Raw genomic sequence first — 27,717 nt, 5'->3', positions numbered from 1 at the left:
TACACGGCCGTGCGTTAGCGCAGCGTCCTCCAGCGTTACTACCACTAACTCCGGCAACTTGTGCTAAACTCTTACATAACTCAACAAGGCCAAATCACACCACGCCGCACAGAATCACGGGAGATGTAGTCTTCATATGCCTGCAGAACAATGACCCATCATTTCACAGCCGCGCAGACTCTGCTGGGAGTTGATGTTCTCCTCTTACACATGTTTGCGGCTGTCGCCATGTCAGAAACTACAACGCCCATGATGCAAATCGCGGTAGCGAGTGACGCCTGTTGCGCATGCGCCTCAGTTCCTCTGCAGCCCCTGGTAAACAGAGAGACGTCAGCTAGAAGTTTTGTGGTGTCCAAAACAAAAGGGAAAGTGACATTTGCCGCACGGAACCGGCATAGAGACTGCGGGAGCGGTAGGGACGAGTGTAGAGACTGACTGGAGGTGTCCGTGGAGCAGCAGCAGGAGAGACAGCAGCGAGGGCGCTTACCTGGCCGCCGCCGCCTCACACCTGCGCCCTGGCCGTGTCTGTGCGGGCGGCATGGCGTGTGCCGGCTGAGCGCTCACCGGGGTGTGCTGAAGAGACCAGAACAGCAGCGGCCTCCAGCTATCCAGCCATGGAGGGCACAGAGGCGACTCCCGTGGACATTGACCCAGACTTCGAGCCTCAGGCGAGACCCAGGTCGTGCACATGGCCCCTGCCCAGGCCTGAGCTCTCCGTAGTGCAGCCCACTACCCCCTCTGAGGAGAGCAAAGCAGACCCCCCTGATCCCCCCTCCCTCCTGACTGCAGAGGCTGAGGACAGAGGCCTCTCTGATGGCCTGCTAGGGGCAGTGACTCCCAGGAAAGGGGGATCCAGGAGGAATGCCTGGGGCAACCAGTCCTATGCCGAGCTCATCACCCAGGCCATAGAGAGCTCTCCTGAGAAGAGACTCACCTTGTCCCAGATCTACGAGTGGATGGTCAAAACCATTCCCTACTTCAAAGACAAAGGCGACAGCAACAGCTCTGCCGGCTGGAAGGTAATGGGGGTAGTAGATCCTATTGGGTTCCTCTGCAAAAATTAGGCTCTGCATAATACTTTTAGAAAACTACTTGTAGCCCCTGCCATATTTTAAAATCTTTTTACAGCGCCATCATGTCTTGTAACGCTTTACAGATCAAAAGGTCATATATTAATAAAATAAGACACTACAGAGCAATAACCTGGTCAGCTGAAACAATAGGCCTGAGAATCATGCTGGCAAGAGATTGCAATCTGAGGCTTCTGCAGCACAAAACCATATCCGTATGCCACAACTGCAGCCGAAAATGATCCAGTCTCACCACGTGTCCTTTTGTCACCAGTTGCTTGTTTTCCTCCTAGAAATTTTTGTGTGATGAAACTTTTGGAGCAAGTTTACACAGCAGCATTTTGCTCCATGTATAGAAGGAAAAATGGATAGGGGGCCAAAAACAGAGAAGATTTAAACATTTTTCCATTATACTTTGTTGATGCCACTGCTGGTTTTGGGGTAAAATGCTGCAGTGTGGATTTAGCAGACTCTTGTGCAATAATTCCTGTTCTCAATAGTGATGTTTTGATCGCGAGCACATTGATTTCTGCAAACCAAGTTTAGATAAATGGAACTGATTTCTATTTGCTGGATATTTTGCATAATAGTCTAAGCATGTAAAGACACATGGGATGGCTGTGCTGTCGTAATAACAACATCCAATGTGGGGTGAAAGGTTTGAACAGCATTTAGATGGTAGGGAAGCGCCTACTGCAGGTATTCCCTATGCGTACAGCGCCTTAGGGGTCTTGTCTATAGACTAAGTAATATTGACTGTGCTTCTGTTAAAAACAATTCAATTTGTTGAAGAATAGAAATCTGTTGTAAATAGATTATGTACTCCTTTCATCCTTGACATTATAAAGTGTCACATTGGCTGACAGTTCATGACAGGATGTCCACATGTAATTACCATATTTTTCGGACTGTAAGGCGCACAAAAATCAAAAGTGCGCCTTATAGTCCAGTACGCCTTATATATGAACCATACTTACAGACAACAGCTGCCTTGAACTGTTCACAGGTCTGCCACCTGCTGGTCATTCATACTTATAATCAGGTGCGCCTTATACACTCACCGGCCACTTTATTAGGTACACCTGTCCAACTGCTCGTTAACACTTAATTTCTAATCAGCCAATCACATGGCGGCAACTCAGTGCATTTAGGCATGTAGACATGGTCAAGACAATCTCCTGCAGTTCAAACCAAGCATCAGTATGGGGAAGAAAGGTGATTTGATGCCTTTGAACGTGGCATGGTTGTTGGTGCCAGAAGGGCTGGTCTGAGTATTTCAGAAACTGCTGATCTACTGGGATTTTGACGCACAACCATCAAAATCTCTGAGGAATGCTTCCAGCACCTTGTTGAATCTATGCCACAAAGAATTGAGGCAGTTCTGAAGGCAAAAGGGGGTCCAACCCGTTACTAGCATGGTGTACCTAATAAAGTGGCCGGTGAGTGTATACAGCTAGTGATAGGTACTTAATAGGGCTCTATGGGAACTGGACATCCTTCTTTTAACTAAAAATTGTTTCCATTACAGCCCTTTAAATCAACTTAAAATAACTGTCATCATAGTGGCAGTGTCCCGCTCAGCCGAATTATTGATGTCCCTGAATCCTTTAACCCCTTATCACCGACACTAGTTTTCAGCTCAATGACCAGACTCGATTTTTCAAATCTGACATGTCTCACGATAATTGGTTATAACTTCGGAACGCTTTAACATATCCTGGTGATTTTGAGAATGTTTTCTCATGAAACATTGTACTTCATGTTAGTTATAAAATTTAAGTGATAAGTTTTGCGTTTTGTTCTGGAAAAAAAGGAAAAATTTGGCAAAAGTTTGTAAAAAATCTTCATTTTCCAAGTTTGAAATGTTCTGGTTTCCAGACAAGATGTAAAACTACCCAAAAAGTTTGATAATTAACATTTACAGAATATCTGCTTTATGTTGGGATGATATTTTTTGCTTCCGGTCATTTTTCTAGGATGTTATGAGGTGCAGAACTTTAGGTGCGATTTTTCTTATTTTCATGAAAATTGCCATAACTCACATTTTGAGGGACAACTCAGCTTTCAAGTGACTTTGAGAGGCCTAAATAATAGTAAAACCCCATAAATTACCTCACTATAGAAAGTTCACCCCTCAACATATGTAAAACAACTTCTATTAAGTCTATTAACCCTTTAAGTGTTTCACATGGGTTAAAAAATATGGACCTGCGATTTAGAAACTATAGAATTTTTTTTGGAAAATACATTCATTTAGGCCAAAACTGACATTTTCAGAATAAATTAAATGATGAAATGCACTGCAACGCTTGATGCCCAATTCCTCCCGAGTGTACTGATACCCCATATGTGGTGGTAAACTGCTGTATGGGCGCACGGCCGGGCATAGAATGAATGGAGGCGCCATTCACAGCAGATTTGTATTGTCACATTGTACAACCTATACATTTTTTTTTTTTTTTTTTTTTGGTAATGCGAACATATGAGGGCTTATTATGTACGGGATGAGATACAATGTATAGATAATTTATTTTGGGAGTCTAAAGCTTATTCATGAGATTTTATTAACTATTTCAAGGGGGACACAAACAAAATCATCAATTTTTATTTTGGATTGTTAGCATTTTTCCCCCCCCGCTCACCGTAATGTAAAAATAATATTTTATCTTTATTCTCTGGTTCACTACGATTGCGGTGATACCTCATTTATATAGTTTTTCTTATTTTTGCTCAATTTTCCTGAGCAAAACCAATATTGGAGAAAATCGCATTGTTTTTACTATTGACAACTTTTCAGGGCCATAACTTCTGTAGTTTTCTGTTGTCAGATCTGGTTGGGGGCTTATTTTTTGCGAAAACAGTTGTTCTTTTCAGTCGTATCATATTAGGGAACGTAACTTTTTTGTGATGGTGTTTGATGGAAAATTGTATATTATGGGAAGTTTTTCGAGTTTTTTTTTTACGTAGTTCACCGAGCGGGTTCAATATTGATTTAGATTTATTGTACAGATTAATATGGACGTGTTTTGTGTTTTATTTACTTTATTTGCATTTTATGTGTTACTGGGGAGATTATGGGACTTTTATTTAATTATATTATAAAAATTTTTTTTTTTTTTTTAACTTTTTTTACACTTTCTACTTCTTGGCTTCAATAAGCGATCATCCGATCGCTTATTCAAGCCTTTACACTGCAATACACTTGTATTGCAGTGTATACTGTAAGTAACTGAGCATGCTCAGTTACACACAGCCGGGTCCTGCCCGGAGGCGGAACCCGGCACAGAGAGGAGCCGACAGCCCCGGGTCACTCGTCGGAACCCGGGGCTGAGGCAGGAGGGATCGGATCCTGGGTGTTAGTGCCGGGTCTGGGCTGTGATATCACAGCCCGACACCGGCACCAGCGAGACCCGGTGTCCCGAAAACTTCTTCTGGCGCGCCGCCGTAGAAAGGCGTACGTGTCAGAAGAAGTACCCTTAATGACCGCCGTAAAAAGCCGATAGGGCGGTCATTAAGGGGTTAAGAGAGAACAATAATGATCTACACTGATTTTCCAAATGCTATCACATTGGACCACAAAATTTCTGGAAAATAATATTCTTCTTGATAAGCTGCTAGTTTATTGGGTTAATTTATACTAACAGATTCACTTTAAGACTCAAATAGATTTTGTAGATTGATGTGTATGGGGGGGTGTATTGATGTTTTTAAGCATGTATGGTAATATCCCCCTTAATTTATTACCAGAACCCCCTACATTGCTTTAGATTGTATAGACTTCTGTGGTGGACCCCCCACTCTGTTCCTATAAGTAATTTCATGTGTCTTTTTTTTTTTCTTTATGCAGAATTCAATCCGTCACAACCTATCTCTGCACAGTAAGTTTATTAAGGTGCACAATGAAGCAACTGGTAAAAGCTCCTGGTGGATGTTGAATCCAGAAGGTGGGAAAAGTGGTAAGACACCACGTAGAAGAGCAGCATCCATGGACAACAGCAGCAAGCTTGCAAAAGTAAGGAGTAAAGTTTCTAAGAAAAAGGCTCAAGCACCTGGAGAATCAACTGCAGGAAGTCCTGGTTCACAACCCCCAAAATGGCCAGGTAGTCCTTCTTCACGCAGTGGTGATGATCCTGATGTGTGGACCAGTTTTCGGCCACGCACAGGTTCCAATGCTAGTACTCTTAGTGTTCGCCTATCCCCTATCTTGACGGAACCTGATGATGTTGTTGATGAAGACCTTCACTCTTCACTTGGCTTCTCCAACAGTGTTCCCCCTACTGTCTCAGAGGAATTGGAGCTTATTGACAGCTTAACAATGCTGTCTCCAGGAGCACCACTACCTGTGCCACAGACTTTGATACAAGGAGCCCCCAGTTTTCCAATACATCCACCACAGACCCTGTCTTTTGGAAATTCTCTGTTTGGTCCTGCTGATGCTTCTCCTGTGCGGGGATCATCTGGACACTTTCAACGACCTCAAACTCTGGAAGCCCTCTTGACCTCTGATTCTCCTCCACCTAGTAATGTCATGATGACACAGGTAGATCCTGTCCTGGGGCAGAGCGGAGGACCAAATCTACTAATGTTGGGTGGTCAGAATAAAGGTAGGACACCTGAGCAACCAACTGTTTCTCTTAATGCTTTGGTGCCTTCTACCACCCTTACAATGATCGGGCTTCCTCCAGCCTCTTCTATGCCATCTCCTAAACCAAACGTATTTGGTTCCACTTCTGATCGTCTTCCCACAGATTTGGACATGGATATGATCCTTGAGAATTTGGAATGTGATATGGAATACATCATTAACAATGAGTTAATGGATGAAGGTGGTCTGGATTTCAACTTTGAACCTATACATCCTGGTTCCAACCAGAACAACAACCATAGCTGGGTACCCAGTTAAGGACAGGTATAGTAATACTACATGAAGGTTGCAAGTTGTCTGTAACTGGAAGCAAAACCATGTAATGGCAAAGCAGTTAACAATATAAAACCTGCCTAACTTTACTTTGTTTTGTTTTTCTTTTGGTGCAGATCCGGTTGGAGGCCTTGTTTTACTATGGATTCCTTGAAGAGTACTGATGTTAAGGACTCTGCTTGTGCAGACCTAGAAATACCTTTTAAGCTCTTCAGCCGACCGCACTATATAATGCCTCAAAAATAGCACTATAGCCATGTTCACCTGGGCTCGTGTAGAGACAAAGCTGACGTGCATTGCAAGTTCTATGGATTGTGAGCGGTTTTTACGCCACTCCTGAGGTTGCATATTCTACTGCCTGCCATATGGGTCACTTGGCAGTACCATATTTGCGAGTGCAAGAATACAATTACCAGGAACATTATGGAGCATAACATACTGTAAATTTGCAAACCATGGTAGAAGTATAGAAACATTTTGTGTGTTGTCTTCAGGTAAACCAACAATGTTTCACAGTAACTTAAAAGGTTATGTATCTCGAGTGTCTGGTTACCTAATGTACCAGCATGGAGTTAAAGCATCATTTCTTGCAGACTACACTGTTCCCAAATTTTTGCCCTCCTGTTTTATGCTATATGTACTATTTTACATATGTTATACTGAGCTGTGTACAGAGAGGTGCAGGCACCAACACAAATCTATACAACCCTAACAATAAGAATTTGTCAAATGAGTTATTTTAATTAAAAATTAATTTTTGTACTCATTTTGTAGTTTTCAGACAAGGGTACTTTGTAACTTGTTAAAACACTAATAATGTGGAAAATGTCCAGTTGATATGTACTTAAATTGCAGAATTATATTTTGCCTGATTCTTATTGCTTAGCTTTTTAACTTCAATTATTGTTTCCCTTACCTTGCACAATGTCATTTAGATACTAGATTTTACCACTGTGAGCTTTTCTGGGGTCTAAAATATAGTACAGGTCTTCAATATGAGCATTGTGATGCTCTGACTTTTTAGCATCGCAGCTGATCACCTGTACAGGTAGTTGGGTCTGCAATGCTTTAAGCCTGTTCCCCACAAGCAAGTTTGGTCCGAAAAACTAGCCCTGTGTGCTTGCAGCATTCCCCGTATCATTGTATCAGCTCAGTGGTTCTAGGTTCAGTGCATACTCACAGAACAAGTTTCTCGGACCAAACTTGCTTGTGGGAAAAATGCTTTGCACTTAGTAATGATGGTGCTTGATTTTAAAGCTGCATCTCATTTACGTAATTGAGATTGGATGAAATACCATATAATTCAATTACAAAAAGTACAGACTTGTGCGTGATAAAAAAAAAATTACCGGACAAGGCTATTTCATCCCGTTCAGCTGATCACTCAGGAAACGAGGAATCTGTTCCCTGCTAAACTCGTATTGATGGCCTAAAGATAGGTAGTTAATAATAATGGAAAAGCCCTTTAAATTCTATTTCATGTAAAATAACCCATGTGATTCAATTTACAGGATATTTACATTTGCTTTAAGTATTGGCTTCGTTCTCTAAATAGGGCTATTTTTTGCATCCTCCTGGTTAGTATGAGAGCCACTAAAGATACATTGCCAAAAGTTACTCCACCAGGAAGCAAATGGAGATGTATTTTTTTCAAGAGCCGTCTTTTATTTAAACCTGCCTTTTAATAATACCACAGATTATAGGTATCACTGATGATTTTCATGCCAAGATTATGTTTTTCTAAATGTTTGAATATGTGGATAGTCGCAATTTAATGTGTGTTCATTTCCATCATGAATTTAAGTAACGTAGATGTTCATTAGTATTTTCAATTTATTCATCATGGCCTCTGTTAAATGCTACAGTCGGAAAGGCTCTTTTGCAGTTGAGTTTTTAAGCCATTTTCTTAGTTCATTGAAACACAATGTTGCTAATGAATATGTGTTCCTTTCAGATGCACGGACCATCTCGCTTCATTGCACCAAAGATCTTTTACTTGTTTCAAAACACTAAAATCTTTATTGGAGCCAGATGTTATCTGATCTGCAATAAAGAGCAGAAGCCATGCTGCCGAAGATAAAGCCCCTCTGAACAGGTGATTTTAGCTGTGTTTTATGAGAGAAGGATATGATATACGGAGTGAATCTGACCTCTGTGGTATATTGGTTTATACTCAGAAACCCTGCTCCCACTTATGTGAAGGAATGTAAATTTAGTCTTTATTTTAACTGATGACACACTGACATTAATTTTGATGGACCCATGAACCCATGCCACACTTTCTAGATAACGCAATCATGTGACCTTTCACAAAGTTGGGACAATCTAGTGACATCTTTTGGCAGCCTTCTGTTTTTATTTTTTGCAGAAATGTGGTTCTGCAATGGGTTATTTACTGATTACATATGGACTGCAAAAATAGACCATTTTTTGCAACCCGGAAATAGCACATGTTCGTGTGCAGGTTGGTGAGACGCATGTTAAATTCTGACATCCACAAAAGCTGATTGACAGATTTACCTGTATCGGTGTGTACACAGATGGCTGTCAAATCATTGTGAGACGGAAGTTGCAGTACTCTTACAGTAGCTTCTTGAAGTCTTTATTCAGAAATCCTGCCTATAGATCACAGAGATCAACCTCTCTCCCTATACCATACCTTGAAATGGCAGCTGAAATCACCTTATAAGTTCTCCGAAAAGGTCATCTACCATCCGTTATACTGATGGTAGACATGTCCTACTATGAAGTTCCTTGAGGATCTCTGCTCTTAGCACTTTTTATTATAACTCTATACTCAATACTGCATGCAATTGTGGCAATATAGAGTTATAAAAAATTATGCAAAATAGTCTGGGGAGCTCCGTCTATGTCACCAGAATGCCTTTTGTTAAAATTAATTCACTCCCCCTTACGATACAGGAACCATCTGGTCTTGCGGAAGTGAATAAAGTCTAATACAGGGCGCTTAGTGGGACTTTATGAGAGATGCCCTTTAAAGATGGCTTTTATTTTTTTTTTCCTTAATCAAGTTTTACAATTTTCCACACTGTTGCTAATTAGTACATGCAACATCTTAAAAAGAAAATAAAATATGCAAAATTGTGCCCAAATTTTATGAACATTTTTATAAAATCCATTTTTGTAACCTTAAGTTTTCTAATGATTTTAGTATAAATTAAAATATTTTATAACACATAATATAACATTAGTGCAATTTACTACATATATTTTACTTGTTAAAGGAATGTTATAACTTACCAAATATATTTTCTAATCTGGAAAATGCTGGAGGTTCAGCTAAAAGATGCAAGTGCAAGAATTCTAGCTAAAGTATGAGAAATGTGTAGATAGGTGATTGTTCATTCTAACACCTACAGATATTTTACAGTAGTTAAACCACATCTATTGGAGTGATTTTATAATGTTTAGCTGTATAATGGTAACCTGCTACTAGACAGTAAAATTACATGAATGGTTAATCCAAGTATTTAGATCAATACGATGGTTGTGCTGAGAGTCATATTTTGCGTGGAGACACATTCATTAAGTTAGTTTCCCAAAGATCCATATGCATGATCAGCCCAGGACTGAAACACGTGTACTTTGGCTTAATTTATGTCTCTCGGCATCAACCAATTCACATCCTACAGATTTCACTGTGAATTGCCACTTTTGAATGCCATACGTAAATCCATACTTCTGTGCTGACTTGTATATACTCAAAATGTATATTGGAAGGGGTCTCTTTTCTCTGATACTAAAGCTCCACATCGTCTGTATAGCCATTGGTACAGTTTTCAGCACGATATAGTTGTTTCTAACCTCGAGGAGGTAGGTCAGCTGTGAGCCAATGGAAGAGGGTGGTGTGCAAGAAGAAAGGAGGGATTTTTGTACTTCTGATTTGCTATTAGATATGTCCGGGAAGGCTTCCTTCATGCACGTCATAGTAAAAGGAAAAAAAATAAAAAATCCTTTTCGACAAATGTAAAGTTTTATGAGGTGATATTGCATTAGGTACCTTACCACACAAGCATCTACAGAGTTTGGTAAGCTGCTTGCTTTGGTGCTAAATCATCTCTGGTGTTTTAGTGAAGATTCATATAGGATAGATCATTTAACTGGGAAAACTTCTTTAACCCCTTCACGACTGCCATATGGTTATATACGTCCTATTTACACGTGCCCCGTGCAGAAAGGAGGTTTATAAGCTGCTTGACAGTGACCAACTTCAAATGGCTGTGTCTCCTGAACCATAGCACTTAGATAAACAATTTTATATCATATTAACACCTTCGCCCACCAGGGCAAACTATATTGTCTTTGCACTGCAAGGCATGTATGGAGAGCGCTCACAAGCTGAGCTCTCTCCATATACATCAGGTGTCTGCTGTATAATACAGCTGCCCCCCCTGGGTGACATCATCAGAGGGCGGCGACCGCTTGTCATGGCAGCCTCCGGTCTCATTGAGATGCGTAGGCTTGCCATGTGTAATGATCTGTAATAGCCAGCAGAGGGCAGGCTTTTAGAGATCATCAATATAATTGCTATATACTGCAATGCAGTAGTTTTGCAGTATATCGTATTAGCAATAACACCCTAAAAGGTTAGTGCCCTGAAAGGTCTGAAATAATAGTAAAAAAAAAAAAAAATAGTAAAAAATCCCTAGATCACATATTAAAGTAAATAAACGGAAAGAATCATAAACATGTTCAGTATCACCACGTCCCAAAATGTCTGATATATCAAAATATAATATTATTCCTGGCGTTTAACTCCGTAACTGAAAATAGCGACCAAATTGGAAAATGCCACTTTTTTGCCATTTTGCAAAATATTAAAAAAAATTCTTTAAAAAGTGATCAAAAGGCCCTACAGTCCTCAAAACGGTAGCATTAAAAGTGACAACAAAAGTCACGAAAATGAGACCACTCACAGCTCTGTACACTGAAGTATGAAAAAGTAATTAGTGCCAGAACATGGCAAAATGAAGCATCTTCTTTTGTACAGGTGGTTTTAATTTTTGTAAATGTGTGAAAACATTATAAAACGTGTATACATTCGGTATGCCTGTGATTGCATCGACCCAAAGAATAAAGTAGACTTGTTATTGAGGGTGTACAGTGAAAGCTGTAAAATCCAAGCCCACAACAAAAAGTCGCAAATGCATTTGTTCACCAGTTTCCTGCCATTTGGAATTTTTTCCCCGCTTCCCAGTACATGGCATGAAATATTAAATACCATCACTATGAAGTGCAATTTGTTGCGCAGAAAACAATCCCTCACACAGCTCTTAACATGGAAATATAAGAAAAGTATGGATTTTTGAATGTGAGGAGTGAAAAATGAAAACAGAAAAAGGGCCAAGTCGTTAAGGGGTTAAATACAATCTCCCCTTTAATATAATGTGTATTGTGTATGTATGCTTCACAGAACCAGAGAGATCCACTCTTAACGTTGTATTAAAAATTATTTTTATGTACAGCTTTTTTATACCCATTTATAGCTTTATATTTTATTAAATATAAATATTCTCTTGTTTAATATGACAGCAGAATTGTGTTACTAGGTGCAAGGTTTCAGAAGATATAGGTGTGTGAAGTGTGCCCCCTTCCGGCCTGCCAGCTGAAGGCAGAATATAGAAGAAGCTGCAGGAGACTTTCTCTTTGCACAAGTACACCTCTGCATCTGTAGCTGAACCTGGGAAAGGGTGAGGGAATAATGCTGTACGTAATTATAACATATTTTGGTTACTACTTATTAAAACAAACTTTAATTGGAAAAATTACAGAAAAAGCTTATTTTCACATTTTCATTTTGTAATTAATAAAATTTTCCTATAAAGTAGATGTACTGAAAAAAAAAAGGAAAAATTATTATATGTAACGCTTTTCCGGAGATATCGTCATTTAAAGAAGAGCATAGCAGAACGTCAAAAATTGGACATTCGGGCACCAATGACCATCTGTCAGGAGGGGGTTAAAGAATGACATGTTATTGTTAGACTTTTTATATAAATCACAGGTAAATGTTTTGAATGGTGGAGTCAGGTGCTGAGAAACCCACAAATTATTTAAACTGAGTACTTTTCGACAGCAAAAGTAGTCTCTCTTAGTAATTTTGGCAATAGTGGATCTCTTTGCACCCATGGCACTATTAATGAAAACTTATGACATGTCATAACACTAAAACACTGGGGTTCTTGCCATAGTATTACCTATAATACAGCATCATAGAATGTATATAAACATTCACAAAAAATAGTGTTTGAGGAATAATTTAGGGAAACACTACTATGAGTAGGAACGTACGACTGTTTATAGAAGTTTGTCAGTATACAACTACAGTACAGTCTGAACACAAGTCGGACTTCCATATTAAAGGCTCAGAAGAAATGTAGCAGGTAGTGCTGTTGTTTTTTTTTAATAATTACAACCATAATAATGTAAGTGGATTCATAAAAAGAGTAACAAGCGACATTCACAGACATGTAAAAAGATCATTTAATCAAATGCTACAAACTTAAAACTTTCAAATTTGTATACAAGTGCGTCTTCATTTACAAAGAAAAGTTTCCATATTTTGACCTCACTAGAATTCATAGGCCCATGTCTGGCGTGTGTAGCAGCTGGCAATTACCTGTAAATGAATATTTTTAACATATTTCAAGACTAGATTTCATTCTTATTTGGAGGCTTTGTTTAATCAGAATATGGACAAGCATTATGCTCCATATTAATAAATGCCCCCTGTGGTAATAATGATCCTGATGTACTATCCTTCTCAAATAATGGAGTTGCCTCATGGAGAGACCAATATTCAGTATTTATGACCTATGAGTAACTATTGCATGACATTACAAGTTGTCAATTTAAGGTTGGCTGCACATGACAGGGCGCTGGTCAGATTTCACAGACCGACCACAGTGCAGAGGTCTAATTCAGTGTATTATATTGATATGCGCTAAGTAGTCCCTTCTTCCATGCTGTAATAGTGGTTACAGTTCAGTGCCACTGTTTTTAGGGGAAGAAGGGAGTCCATGTGTCATATCACTCTGATGCATGGAGTCCCTTCCTCTGCGCTTTGGTCGATCCATGGAATCGCTGGGCGAACACTGTCACGTGCGGCTGTCCTAATGCATAAAATTTCAGATATGAACAATTACATGTGAATGTTTCTACTGCTCTTTTGTAAAACCACATCTGTGCTAGGTCTAATTGTCATTTGTGGGCTTTGTTTACTTATTGCACTGCTTAAGCCTAAGGACCCATGCTTACTTATTGTATGTATTTTATACAATTTTCTTATTGTACTGTATGAATCATATTACATGTCCATGTAGTATGAAAAGTAGACATAAGCTTTGCTTAGCATTACAATTAATATGTTTGCATGTTTTATCCATTATAAATGAGACTGACCCTATTTGCCAATGGGGAACATTTTCTTTGAGGTGAACTAAAATATTTTCCTATCTTTACACTTGAAGATTTTAATTTGAGGATCACTGAATCTTCAGAAATGCATTTCAGTGTATGTATATAAACATAGATATATATATATATATTGTATAGAAAATTGGATTTGGTACTTATGTATACATGGATAGATTTTTGCAGAGTTGGATATTTTTTACTACTTTAAGTCAAACCGTAATCACAATTAAAGAATGTTGCCCAATAATTTGGTCATGTTGAGAAATGTTTATTTGTCACTTGTAAAAGTGTGCCTACACCATATGTGTGTAATGATAAGAAAAGGTGACTTGGAATGTATAGATAGTCTGGAATTATGTAACAGGCTTCCATATTTACTTTTGATTAGTATATTGTGATAATCCTACACCAGCATTAAACCTTATTCAAACTGTGACTTGATATGACATTATAAGGAGTGTGTAGTGTGTGTGTTTTGTTTTTTTTTTAATTTTTTTTGCAGTTTATGATTATCACACACTTTACAGATAACTGTTGTAGTTGCATAATCCAGAAAATACTCTACAACAGTGGTGGCGAACCTATGGCACGGGTGCCGGAGGTGGCACTCAGAGCCATTTCTGTGGGCACTGAGACCATCGCTCCAGGAAAGAGTTCACCAATTAGGACCAAATACACGTGAACTCCCAGACAACTTTAGAGAAGCTTCTCTCAGCTCTGTATTAAAGTGACATTTTATTGGCTGTTTGGAACTGCGGGAAAAGCCAGAAGGTGTTGACAGAACTGGAATGTCTTTGGAGGTCCTCATTCTGGACCCACCATTATTCTACAGCGAGACCCTGGACAGAAGCTACGAGTCTGAATTTGCCCTCCTTCTTTCAACTGTATTGGTGGCCACAGGGGCCAATACGATTGAAAGATGCGAAAGAACAGGGAGCAATAAGTTACTGCTTAAAATGGCACGTTGGCACATGAGGGTAAATAAGTGGATTTTGGTTGTAGTTTGGGCACTCAGTCTCCAAAAGGTTCGCCATCACTGCTCTACAACATGAGTATAAGCAAAGATACCCCAGCACTGTTAGTTCATAGATGGTAAACAATTATATATATATATATATATACACACACACACACACCTACACACACACCTACACACACACCCCTACTTAAGAACACTCGACTTACATACGACCCCTAGTTACAAACGGACCTCTGGATATTGGTAGGCTACAATGATCAGCTGTAACAGTTATCAAATGTGTCTGTAATGAAGCTTTATTGTTAATCTTGATTATTATGACAACCCAACATTTTTAAAATCCAATTGTCGCAGAGACCAAAAAAGTTCTGGCTGGGATTACAATGATAAAGTATACAGTTCCGACTTACATACAAACTCAACTTAAGAACAAACCTTCAGACCCTATCTTGTATGTAACCCGGGGACTGCCTGTATAACACTATTATAGTCAGCAAAATAGACTGAACTTAGGACCCGGTAAAAACTTGTAAGGAGAGTCTGCAGTTAACAGCTATGAACGAATACTCTGGGCATGCATGACGTTTTGAATTCGAGGATACAGTTTCAGATTCTGCTTATGGCATGTACGATCACTGACACGGAAAACTAGGAGGAAATAATTGTTAAAAGTAACACAATGTCACCGTATGTGTGAAAATATACTGGCCATCCTGATGCATTTAGAGGTTAAAACCCTATGGACATTTCCATGATTTTTTTTTTTTTTTTTTATATCCTTCCACTGAAAGGATTAAACAGGAATATGGTCTATATTTACCCCAAGTATGTCCCATTCAAAAACACTGCTTGGTCAAAAATAGGCTGGTTCTGATTGATTTAATGCTCCAAATTGTAAAAACAGTAAATACCATAATGGCGGCAAAATTTGGAAAAAGCCTCTGCCCCCATAGACAGAAATCCTAAGCATACAAAACAATCCCTCCATACATGCCAAAGACTGCCAAACTGCCTCGTTAGGAGATTTGGGGTGTGAATGCAAGGGGTTAATTTATTGAGCTCACTCAATCTTGCCACATCCAACTAATGTTTAAAAAATGTGAAGAGGATCAAGAAGCAGAACTATAAATCTGCTCTAATTGTTAGAGCCTTAGTGGAATAAGCTCAAATTTGTTTAGAAGCAGAATTTGTATTATGGCTAGAAGAAAAGCAGCTAAATAAAGAAAAAGGAGTTGCCATCATTACTTTAAGAAATGAAGGTCGGTCAGATCGAAAAACTAGGAATACTTTGAAAGTGTCCCCAAGTGCAGTTGCAACAACTACAAAGAAACTGGCTCACATGAGGTCCACCCCAGGAAAGGAAGACCAAGAGTCACCTCTGCAACGCAGGATAAATTCATCTGAGTCACCAGCCTTAAAAATCACAGGTTACCAGCAGCTCAGATCAGAGACCAGGTCAATGCCACACACAGTTTTAGCAGCAGACACATCTCTACAACAACTGTGTAAGAGGAAACTGTGTGCAGTAGCCTTCATGGTAAAATAGCTGCTAGGAAACCATTGCTAATGACAGCCAACAAGCAGAATAGAATGAATAGGGGAAATCTGTGCTTTGGTCTGATGAGTGAACGAATGGACTCTACATGCCTGGTTCCCATCATAAAGCATGGAACAGGTGTGATTGTGTGGGGGATTTATTGAAAATTGAAGGAATACTGAACCCACATGGTTACCACAGCATCTTGCAGTGGCATGCTATTCCATCCAATTTGCGTTTAGGTGGACCATCATTAATTTTTCAACAGGACAATGACCCCAAAGACTCATCCAGGCTGTGTTAAAGGCTATTTGACAAAGAAGTTGAGTGATGGGGTGCCTTGCCAGATGACCTGGCCTCGACAGTTACCAGACCTGAACCCAATCAAGATGGTTTGGGGTTCGCTGGACCACCGAGTGAAGGCAAAAGGGTCAACAAGTGCCATCTGCCAATTCCTTCAAGACTGTTGGAAGACCATTTCAGGTGACTACCTCTTGAAGCTCATCAAGAGAATGCCAAGAGTGTGCAAAGCAATAATGAAAGCAAAAAGTGGCCACTATGAAGACCCTAAAATGTTTGAATTTTCAGTTAACACTTTTTTGTAGTATCTAATTCCACATGTGTTAATTCATAGTTTGATGCCTTCAGTGTGAAACTACAACTTTTATAGTCATGAAAATACAGAAAGCTCTTTGAATGAGAAGGTGTGTCCAAACTTTTGGTCTGTACTGTATCTTCTGACATCTAGTTTCTGAAAATGATGGCCCCCTGGAAATCAACTTTTTAAACTTTGCAAATAAGAGGTCCTTCAAGACGGAGAACCATGCCATTCGAGAACAGAAGGGCGCAATTAAAATGACTTTAGCTTGGTCTTCCCTGATCTTCAAAGTTCCTGAGATTAGCTATAAACCAATCTTCAGACCAACCTCTGAGTGAGGGCATCCACCACTCAAAAGACCTGTCCTCTTGATTTAGGCTGAAGTTTGTTTTTTCTACTCTCTTTCATCTGGTGATATAGTTTTAGGAGGAATTTGAGTGATTCTTTTTGGTGGCTTAGTCTAATTACCCCATGAAAAATTAGCCCTTTAGTTGAGTACCCCAACCCCTTGGACTGGCATCTGTTGAATATAAATCAGGAGGGGTCTCCTTTCTTTAAAATCTTCTTTTATTCTTACATCTTTAAAAATGACATGCGTTACAGGGAGAGGAGAATCTTATGCATGAGGAGCGTTGTAGGACGCTAATCCGAGCACTTCATCAGGCCGCCAAAGGTTGCTTGGACACACCTACACTTTTAGAGACACATGATTGGCTAAAAACATAGGGGCGGTGTATCATATAGTCTGCACCGCCTCTATAACATTGCAAGATGCACTAGCGGACCTGAAGGAGAACTATTCTGTTTTACCCGACCAATTAGATCTCAGCTTTGAGATATATGGGCGGAACTTTTTCTTCTGTTGAATTAGCGGACCTGAAAGAGAACTTAAAGTAACATCAGACCTGAAGGGAAGCACATAGCGAGATGGCAGACCCAAAAGGGAAACATGCTGCTGTCAGCGGTATCCACCTATGATCTTAGGCGGGAGGCAGACTTTGTGCCGAAACGTACTTTTAGGTAAGTAAATAGTTATACATCGACCGTGATACAAAAGGCCGTAGACATCTTTCATTGCTATATGCATGTATATGACAATCTATTGTTCTAAATTTACCCAAACTCTGCATACAGAGGTTAAATTTATGATCTCTAAAAGTGCAGTAACAATGTACTTTTTGCATGACATTACAAATGACAATGGCGTATTCTATACTTTTTCTTTACGAACATGTATCTTTCATTTCCAATACAAAGGGATAGTAAGCATTATAAGCATATGATGGAAACACAATCTACTAGATTGAATACTGCAAATTATTTTTTCGGTTGACTTTTATAGGAACACTCCCATATCGATTTTATCATTGAAACATAGGGGCTCCTTAGCTTCTGTTTGTATAAACCATTGTGCTTCCTTCCTTAACAATATTTTGTGCCTATCACCTCCATAGAGAGGTATCGGGATTCGCTCTAATCCTGCGAATGTCAAGAGATTTATATCCCCTCTATGTATCACTTGTATATGTTCAATCAGACGTGGTGCTCCTTTTCCGTTTGTTATTGAGTTTTTGTTTTCCCTGAAATCTGTGAACATTGCCCTAATTGTTTTGCCTATATAGAAGCGTTTACATGGATAAAAGATTGCATACTCGACATAGCATGACCTACAAGTTATAAATTGCCTAATCTTATGTTTAATACTCCCAATATTCAAGATTTTCCCTGTTATCATCTGAGCACAGTGGTTACAACTTCCACACTTGTGGTTACCTATAGGGATAAATTTATTAAGCCAATTCTCTTCTCTAGATGACCCAGGGAATCTGCTACATACTAAGTGATCTTTTATTGTTCTACTTCTGCGAAATGTCACTAAAGGCCCATTCTCGGCTACATCTTTTAGTACAGGATCAGATTTCACCATGTACCAGTTCCTTTTAATGGCATTCTTAATTTTAGGAGCCATAGTATTGTATTCAAAAGAAAAGATACATTTTTGTGTTCTTTCTGGTTTGTGGGATTTATACAATAATTGTTTGGGGGTCATCCGATCCATTCAATGAATCTTACAAAACTGATATTGAGAAGAAACGAGACCGAATATGAGAAAATAACAGAAAATCTCTGCAAAGCGAAATAGAACTTAGAGGACATATCTCAGAACAGCAAATGCAAATTTTTACAAAAAAGCTAGAAAAGCGGCAATACCTATTCAAGCTGACATCAAAGACTGCAAGCGCGACAAATATATCCGAGACAAGCATGACTTTGACACCGGTATAATCTTCAACTGGGGCACCCAGCGACAAAAAAGAATGAAAAAACGCCTTGAAAAAAGGAAACCGATTATTGGACAACAGACTCAGAATCCAGTGCATCGGAGGACCCTACTGCATTCACCGGACAGACAACGAACAAGATGGACAGTGATAAAAAAGAACAACTCCCTTTAGGCCCATCAATACAGACAAGAAAATAAAGCAAGTCTCTTGGAGGCGATAACTGAAGAATGCAAAGAAATGACAGTAGTAAACCTCACTGACATAACCCTAAATAATGATTGTATGTCTGTATTATCAAAAGGCCTGAGACAGCGCTTTGATCAGGTTAACTTTGAAGTTGACCTTTTCAAAGGCGTCAGAAAAATGAAATTAAAGAAATGGTTTGCAAATCAAGGTATACATAAAAATAAGGAGAAAGGTAAGACCCCTTTAAGTATAGATCCCCTAGGTTTCTTTGTACATAGTCCACTTACCAAAGCGAAACAGAATGTCTATTAGCCCTAACAGGAATAGAAGGTACAGATAAAAATTAAATAAATCCATTTAGAGGAGGCAATCCATCCACCTTTAACCCCCCATACGACACCAGGTAGCTCCATAGTTATATTTCAACAAAGGGTGATAGAAGACATCAAAACATTAATAAACAAGGACGATAAGGATAACATTTCCATTTAAGAAAAGGAAGCAATAAATTGGCTAAAAGGTAACAGAGACATAATTATAAAAAGAGCGGATAAAGGGGGGAACGTAGTAGTAAACACTTGTAGCTATTACATAAAAGAAGCTGAAAGACGCTTAAAAGATACACACAATTATGAACAACTAAATCGAGATCCCACCCAAAAAAATGTAAAATAAATTAGAATCTTTACTGAGGGACTATATTACTAAAGGCGTTATATCTCGTACTACCGCGAAAAACTTGCCTCTGTACCCACAAAAACCTGGGTGGTATTTTTTACCAAAAATTCTTTATTATTTTTTACCATAAACCTTTTATTTTTTTACCATAAATTATTTTTTACCATAAACCTGCCAGGATGGCCCATAGTAGCAGATATTGGGTCAATAACTGAGCCACTATCTAAATATGTAGATTGGATGCTTTGACCCTTACTATCCAAAATTCCCTCCTATTTGAAAGACACCAATGACTTCTTGAAGGCCATAAGAAATTGTACATGGCAGGGTGAGATACATCTGGCAACAATAGACGTAGAGAGCTTCTATAGTAAAATCTCACATGCAATTGGGATAGAAGCGATTAAAAGCGTTCTGACGGGGGCGTGGTCTGGACCCTGGACAGGATGGCCACACATTAGCAGAGCTCCGCAGCCCCGGTGCCTAACTTCGCTATAAGGAGGGGAATTATCCTGGCCCCAAAAGCCAAAAAGACCCCCAGAAGGGGAACAAAGCCTTCGAGACCCCGAGACGCTGGTCGGACAGGCGAAACGCCGCTTACCCACTTCTTCCTCCGGTCCGCAGTTGCGGTCAGCGCGGGCCCACGTGCAGCCAGGAGACCTGAAGATCCGAGAGGTGACTCACCGCAGCTTCCTGAGGCGTCCGTCATGGCCCCCACACCAGCAGCGGGGAGGCGGGGATCCGCGGCGACTACTGCGGCGACGCCTTCACATGCAGGCTGCAAAGACTCGGCCGGCTCGTCACAGGCCGCGCCGAGCCGCCATCTTAGCCCCCAGTCTAAAGGGCAGCGTGGCTCCACTGTAGCGCAGCAGCGCCAAACTACAGCGGCGCAGCAGCGCCAAAATAAAGTGGCGCCACCGCAGGACACTGACCAGCCGTTATGCAGCACCTTCCCAAGAGTGGGCATCATCGCCGGAGCCATATAGTATGGACATTATGACAGACAAGAGGCCATCAGCTTCGGAACCGTACTGGCATGCTCATCTCCAGAATCTGCCTACTAAAGAGGACTTTAAATCGCTGATCGCTGAAGTTAAAGAGGCGTTCAAGTCTGAAATTTCAGAGGTACGACGCGATATTCAGTGTATGACGCAGAAAATTGATGAGCTGGAAACTGCGCAGGCAGACTCAAGGCGTCAGATCTCACATGCGCAACATACTTTGCATTCTCAATCTGTTACACTACAAGATATGGCCAGGCACCTGGAAGATCTTGACAACAGAGGAAGACGTAATAATATTAGGGTGAGGGGTCTACTGGAGGTGGAGGGCAAGGAGGATGTTCGCGCTACACTACAAGCACTTTTTTCAGCGCTACTAGGAGAGCCGGAAATACAGGTGAAGTTTGATAGAGCTCATAGAGCCTTGAGGCCTAAAGCATTGGGAGGAAACCCGCGGGATGTCATTTTTTGTGTACATGACTTTGAATTAAAGGAACGCCTCATGTTTGCCGCGAGGAAAAATAAGAACTTCAATTTCAATGGAGATGTCATACAGCTTTATCAGGATCTCTCTGGGATCACCCTTCAGAAGAGGCGGATTCTACGACCGTTGCTGGATATTCTACATGAGAACGGCATTTCCTACCACTGGAACTTTCCTTTTGCCCTGTCGGCCACCAAAGATGGAATTACGGCCACGCTTACTGTGATTGAGGAGCTGCAGGAATTCTGCGACATCTGGAACATTCCGACTCCACGACTGGACGATTGGGGGGCTCTTCCCCATCAGCTACGCCAACAGCAGTATAAGAGCCAGCCGCAACAAAAGAGACGAAGACCACGAACCAGAGCTCCATCCCAGGACTCTTATGATTAGAGAAGAACATCTGCTGGACATATATCCTTTACAGTTTAAAGGGGGTCCTATGCTTGCTTATGTTTGCTTATGTTCGGGGTGCCCTTTCCCTCCTTAACATCTTTAGATAGTAATATGCATAAAGGCATCAGGGTTATTTTCCGGATTCTCTGGATAGTTAGTGATATATCAAAGTATTTAAGCTAGTATAGTACTGTACTTGCAGAAAATTTTTTTTTCTTTTTTTTCTCTTTTCTTTCTCTCCTTTCCAGGGTTACATTACCACGTTTTCCCCACTAGGTGGGTCGTTTCTGGATCCTGCTCCCTAATTCCAGATTGGGGTTTATATAGGAGGTGGTGAATCCAGATCAGCCGACTATACTCCCCTACTTTAGGGGCAGATCGGCTGAGTAGGCCTGCACCAGGGTCAGGAGGTCTCTCCTCTCCCTGGTTATAGACTTGGGAATTTATTCTTGTTTTCTTGTTATTTTCTTACTTGGTTTTTTATTTGTTTTCATTGTCTGTCTTGTAGTGTGCAAGTTTTGTCCTCCCCCTTGTCACATTCCTTACCCTTCATTCCTAGTGTTTCTGACATCTTGGGTGTGCACACACCAGCACTCTTCCCCACTCCCATACTGAAGCCTTACTGTAGAAGCTACATATAGCCCCTCTCATCCCCTCCCTCCCTAGGTCCAGGCGCATACCACACAGGAGCACGCCGCGGGTTTGGCCCAGGAGTATCCGCTAATCAGGTAATCATGGTCCAGCTCTTGACGCTAAATGTAAAAGGGCTCAATTCGGCTCGTAAGCGAAGACTCACGCTTAATGAGCTGAAGAGAAGTAGAGCAGATGTGGTGTTTTTGCAGAAGACGCATTATGATGCGACGGGGAATTTTAACTTTGCTAAGCATCTTTACCGGTTTACCGGGAGTGGCAATTCTGTTCTCAACCTCGTGCCCCATAGTGCCTGAGACAGTGACTTCGGACCCCATGGGCCGCTTTATCATTATTCAGGGTAAATTGTTCGGCTCGCCCGTACTTTTATGCAACATATATGCTCCCAATACATCCCAGGTTCGCTTCATTACTAAAGTCCTGAATAAGTTTGCTAAACTTCCACCAGCACCCCTACTGATAGGAGGGGACTTCAATGTCATTTTTTCAGAAAATATGGACCGCCTGGCAATTGATCCCAACCCCACCACTAGATCGCAGAACACCATCTCAGCGGCATTCCGTAGAGTCATTAGGAGGTTTGCCCTGTATGACCCGTGGAGAGTGGGCAACTCGGGTGACCGCTCATTTACCTTTTACTCCGCCCCACATGGCACCCATACCCGTATAGATTATTGGTTTGGAGATATACAATTCTTGCGAATGATGCACACTGCAGAGGTGGGAGACATATCGTGGTCAGATCATGCGCCAGTCCTCCTGCAGCTTAGAGAGGGCCTCACTACAACGAGGGTATGTCACTGGCGCCTGAATGAATCCCTTCTTAAAAAGCCCTTGATCAAGGAGGAGTTAAATGGGGCGTTGCGGGAGTATTTTCAGTTTAATGAGGATTCAATTCCCTCCATTCCTGTGATGTGGGAAGCTCATAAAGCGGTCTTCCGAGGTCACTGCATTGAAAAGGGAACCAGATTGAAAAAGAATAGGGTCCATCTGGAGAAAGAGCTAAGGAAAGAGTTTGATAAGCAGGAAGCAGCTTTGTTAGCCAAACCAACTAGGAGGAGACTCCAACAGCTAATTGAGGTCAGGGAACAGTTGCGAAAGGTTTAGACCCAAGAGGTAGAGAAACTGCTGGTGTTTACTAAGCAACTATGAGCAAGCAAATAAACACCATTCACTCCTGGCGAAGCAACTGAGGGAGAGGAGAGATCACCAAACTCCCCATATTATACGCGATTCCGGGGGGAACTTCTTGCATGACCCGAGGGCGATTGCCTCTCGTTTTCAAGAATTTTATGCCAAATTGTACTCTTTACCAAACACCCTGCCCCTGGATGAGGACCTTAGAAAAACGTTGCTAGTAGATTTCTTGAACTCTTGCTCCCTCCCGGGTCTCCCCTCGGAGGCTATTGAGACACTTAGCTCAGAATTAACATCGGAGGAGATAGAGGAAGTGATCAAAGGAATGCCCAACAGGAAATCCCCGGGTCCGGATGGGCTCACATATCTCTATTATCAGACCTTCTCCCCTGTGTTGTTGCCGCATATGACAAAAGTGTTTAACGCGTTCTTACAAGGCGAGCCTATGCCTACAACTTTTACTCATTCTTATATCACTCTTATACCCAAGCCTGGGAAAGATGCAACTGACTGTGCTAATTATAGGCCGATTGCACTTCTGAACGCTGATTTGAAAATATTCACAAAATTGCTGGCCAATCGCCTGATCCAGTGGATCCCTCAGGTAATCCATAAGGATCAAGTGGGCTTTGTGCCAGGGCGTCAAGGTGGCGACAACACGAGGAGAACAATTGATCTTATTGATGTAGTCAACAAACAAAACGACCAGGCCCTGATCCTCAGTTTAGACGCAGAAAAGGCGTTTGATCGCCTCAGCTGGCCCTTCATGTTTCAAGTGCTAGAACACATTGGAATAAAAGGTCCCTTTCTCCAGGCTTTGAGGGGGTTATATTTAAATCCCACAGCTGAAATTAAGCTTCCACATGCGTCCTCCCCACCTCTGCAGATAAGGAATGGTACACGTCAGGGTTGCCCACTTTCTCCTCTCCTGTTCATACTCCATCATCCAACAAGACCCTAATATTCATGGTATTATGGTCAGAGATAAGGAATTCAAATTGTCTCTATTTGCAGACGACATCCTGCTCACTTTAACTCAACCCCTAATCTCTCTGCCCAACCTACAAGCACGGTTACAGCAGTACGCTCGTCTTTCTGGTTATAAAGTGAATACCTCAAAGACAGAGGCCTTACCCCTTAATCTTACCCAACCATTGGTTGATCAATTGAAGGCGACATTCCGATATAACTGGAAAACTGATGCTATTAAGTATCTGGGGATATTTCTGACCCCCTCTTACAACACACTCTATGGGCAGAACTTCCCTGGTAGCTTCCGAGAAATAAGGACTCTGCTGGATAACTGGAATAGTCTCCCTCTCTCTCTTTTTGGCAGGATAGCAGCGGTTAAAATGACTATCTTACCCAAGCTGCTTTATCTTTTTGAAACCCTGCCGGTGCCAGTTCCGTTGGGTGCTCTGCGGTCTCTGCAAGCATCAATTTTACATTTTATCTGGGCAAAAAAGAGGCACAGAGTCTCCAAGTCTGTTCTAATCTCTCACAAATCCAAGGGTGGACTATCGGTGCCGGATATCACCAGATACTACTGGGCAACACATTTGCGACGAATTCCAGCGTGGTCTACCTTGCTGGCATTCTCCAAATGGATGGAGATTGAGAAATTATGGTTGGCTCCTTTTCACCCTAACTCTTACCTCTGGCCTGAGGAGGCGCCTACATTGCCTGACCCCCAATTAGGCCCCATCTCATTCACGATTAAATTGTGGAGGGCCTGTGTGACCAGGTTTCCGCTGGTATCCCAATGCTCTCCTATGCAATCTTTCTTACACACCCCTCGTATGCAACAGGCCGGAGTTGGGCAGGAAATTAAACCATGGCATGAGAAGGGATTGTTTAGATTCGCAGACATAGTAGACTACCAAGATAGGAAGATTTTGCCGTTTCCTGCCTTGCAGGATAAATTCCATCTCCCACATACAGCCAACTTCCACTATATTCGAATTAGGCACTTCCTGCAGTCCCTAAGCAGTACTGAGATGGTTTCGGTGCCCACCGCGTTTGAGCACATTTGCAAAACCGCTACCCACACCTCTGGTCTTATATCATATATCTATATGATACTATTACACCCAAGCTCAGATGACCCTATAGCACACCCATACATGGCCAAGTGGGAAAGCATAGTGGGGGGTCCAATATCTCAAGACACGTGGCAGATGATTTGGAATAGAGCAGCTAAAACCTCCTTATGTGCTACACATAAGGAGAATCAGTACAAGCTGATGTTGCAGTGGTACCATACCCCATCCTTATTACACAGATTATTTCCAGACACACCGGATACCTGCTGGTGATGTGGCTCGCCTGGGGGAACTCTTCAGCACATCTTCTGGACGTGCCCATTGGTGCAGCCTTTCTGGCAGGAGGTAAAGTCTCTCCTCCGGGAGGTTGTAGCGGTGGACATTCCACTCTCCCCATTGTATTACTTGCTGAACGTCTCTCCTCAGCCCATAGCCAAGACGGCTACAAAATTGAGCTTGCACATACTCACAGCTGCAAGATGCCTGATAGCGCAATTTTGGAAAAGGCAGGCCCCTCCCTCCCGAATGGACCTACTCGCTAGGGTAAGGGAGACTCGCAGTATGGAACACTTGACCGCCTCCTTGAACAATCGTATCCCATTATTCGACAAAACCTGGGAACGTTGGGATCGCTATTGGATAGAAGAGCGGGCAGGAGGAGGAGAGTGAGGTGGTCACCCCTTTTGTTTCTACCCGAGTGTTAATTGTTGTCATGGTGAGTTCGTCTGACTGTCTTCTGTTGGTCCCCCCCCCCCCAACCCTTCTAGACCGATTGGGCATGAAGTTTAAGCTGTCCTTGGTAATTGGTTTACTGCCAGGAAAACATTGCACTGTTAAACTTTGAACCCCATTATGCAGATGGGAAATTTGAGCTGTCAATATCTTTTTGGACAACACTTGTTTTTCGGTTGTACTATTATTGAAAAACTTCAATGTGAAATATGTGCATGTTATTTGTTATATTGTTTTGAAAATGATAATAAAAATACAATTATTAAAAAAAAAAAAAAAAGTGTTCTGACAACAGCGAAAAAAGAACCGGTGCGGTGTCCTTCATAGGTGAAGCCATGCTATTTATATTGTCCAATAATACATTTCAATTTGCAAATACCTGGTTTAAACAGCTAGTACAGCAATGGGTACACCAGCAGCATGCATGTATGCTAATATCTTTTTAGGTTATTTAGAAGATAAATACATCTTTACAGTCAGTAACCAATTTCTTAATATATCCAAATATACCATCGCTATGTGGACAATATATTTATAGCATGGTCAGGTACCCCAAACTAATTCATAGAGTTTGTGTCCTACCTTAAAGAGGACCTGTCACCCGGGAAAAACACCCCCAACAAATTAACTCCCCCTCATCCTGTCCCCAGCCCCTTCATATTTATTGAATTTTTATTAAAATTTGTGTTTTTATACATACTTTTAAACAATCCGACCTCTTATCAAGTAAGAGGTCGGATCGTTGTACAAGTCCCCTAGCAGTCGGCCGTATTCATGAGGGGGCCGGCCGACACACCCCCTCCACGCCCCTGTCAGTTAGGGACCTGTGAGAATCGCTGGCAGCATAGCATGTATTGCGAAATTGCTGTCGGCTCTATGCGATGCGGCGTGCTGACAGCGGCCGCAGAGGGGCTTATTCACCAGCGCTGTGAATAACCCCATTTCTGATGACAAGAAGACCTCTGTAATTAGTGCTGAAATTTTTACCTGTATCTGCTGTTGCAACCCTAAATCTTGCTGGAAGAAGGGAAAGGAAATCTAACTTGAGGCCTTCTTTTATTTGTAAAGCCTATTTGCTGCTACAAAACTTCTCTCAGACATTTCTATTAGCCCATTACCATTACCATAACACTTTAAACAAGATATAGATGCCAACAATGTCTGATAAAATATTACACTGAAGAAGGAAGGAGCCCCTCTAAAACATGTGTGGCAGAAACCTTTTTATCATAGCAAATGTAGCATTGTTTGGCAAATATCCCATACAAAGGTCAGGCATAAGAAAGTCAAATTACGGTAACTCAAGAATCTTGTATCCAAAGCAGCACCTCTTTGTGACTCTTTTCGAACATCGGGAATGATGTGTCTGTAAGCGGTGGTGCTCCAAGAAGTATCAATGTGCATGCACGTACCTCCACACTACTGAACTTCGGAGTACCAGGGATTTCAGATCCAGAGGGAACTACACATGGATCTTCAGGATTATCTTTTAGCACACCATGTCACCAAATGACAACAGATATTTGGCATCCATTACCAACAAAAGATGGACTTTGTATGTTTACTATCGTTGTGCTCAACAAACA

At 41.2% G+C, this 27,717-nt stretch overlaps 1 protein-coding gene across 2 annotated transcripts; it reads left to right on the top strand.

Annotated features, from left to right (window-relative positions):
* Positions 1 to 266: 266 nt before the first annotated feature.
* Positions 267 to 11,350, top strand: FOXO4 (forkhead box O4). 2 transcript variants are annotated; one of them, XM_072124971.1, is made up of 4 exons: positions 267 to 1,019; positions 4,918 to 5,674; positions 5,819 to 5,979; positions 6,105 to 11,350. In XM_072124971.1, exons 1-3 carry the CDS (start codon positions 615 to 617, stop codon positions 5,971 to 5,973), a joined length of 1,317 nt encoding a protein of 438 aa, XP_071981072.1. In that variant the 5' UTR covers positions 267 to 614; the 3' UTR covers positions 5,974 to 5,979; positions 6,105 to 11,350. The 2 variants fall into 2 exon arrangements, with proteins under 2 accessions (XP_071981072.1, XP_071981071.1); XM_072124970.1 differs by having other exon boundaries at positions 4,918 to 5,979.
* The last annotated feature ends 16,367 nt before the right edge of the window (positions 11,351 to 27,717 follow it).

Source organism: Engystomops pustulosus, chromosome 9, assembly GCF_040894005.1.
Source record: "Engystomops pustulosus chromosome 9, aEngPut4.maternal, whole genome shotgun sequence".
In the NCBI taxonomy this organism is placed as follows: domain Eukaryota; kingdom Metazoa; phylum Chordata; class Amphibia; order Anura; family Leptodactylidae; genus Engystomops; species Engystomops pustulosus.
This window is presented reverse-complemented; position numbering and strand designations above follow the sequence as displayed.

Excerpts from the sequence above, each read along its gene's own strand:
- FOXO4 (XM_072124970.1), top strand. The coding sequence starts at position 615 with ATGGAGGGCACAGAGGCGACTCCCGTGGACATTGACCCAGACTTCGAG. Across the intron at positions 1,020-4,917 it reads ACAGCTCTGCCGGCTGGAAG|AATTCAATCCGTCACAACCT; the intron begins GTAATGGGGGTA and ends TTCTTTATGCAG.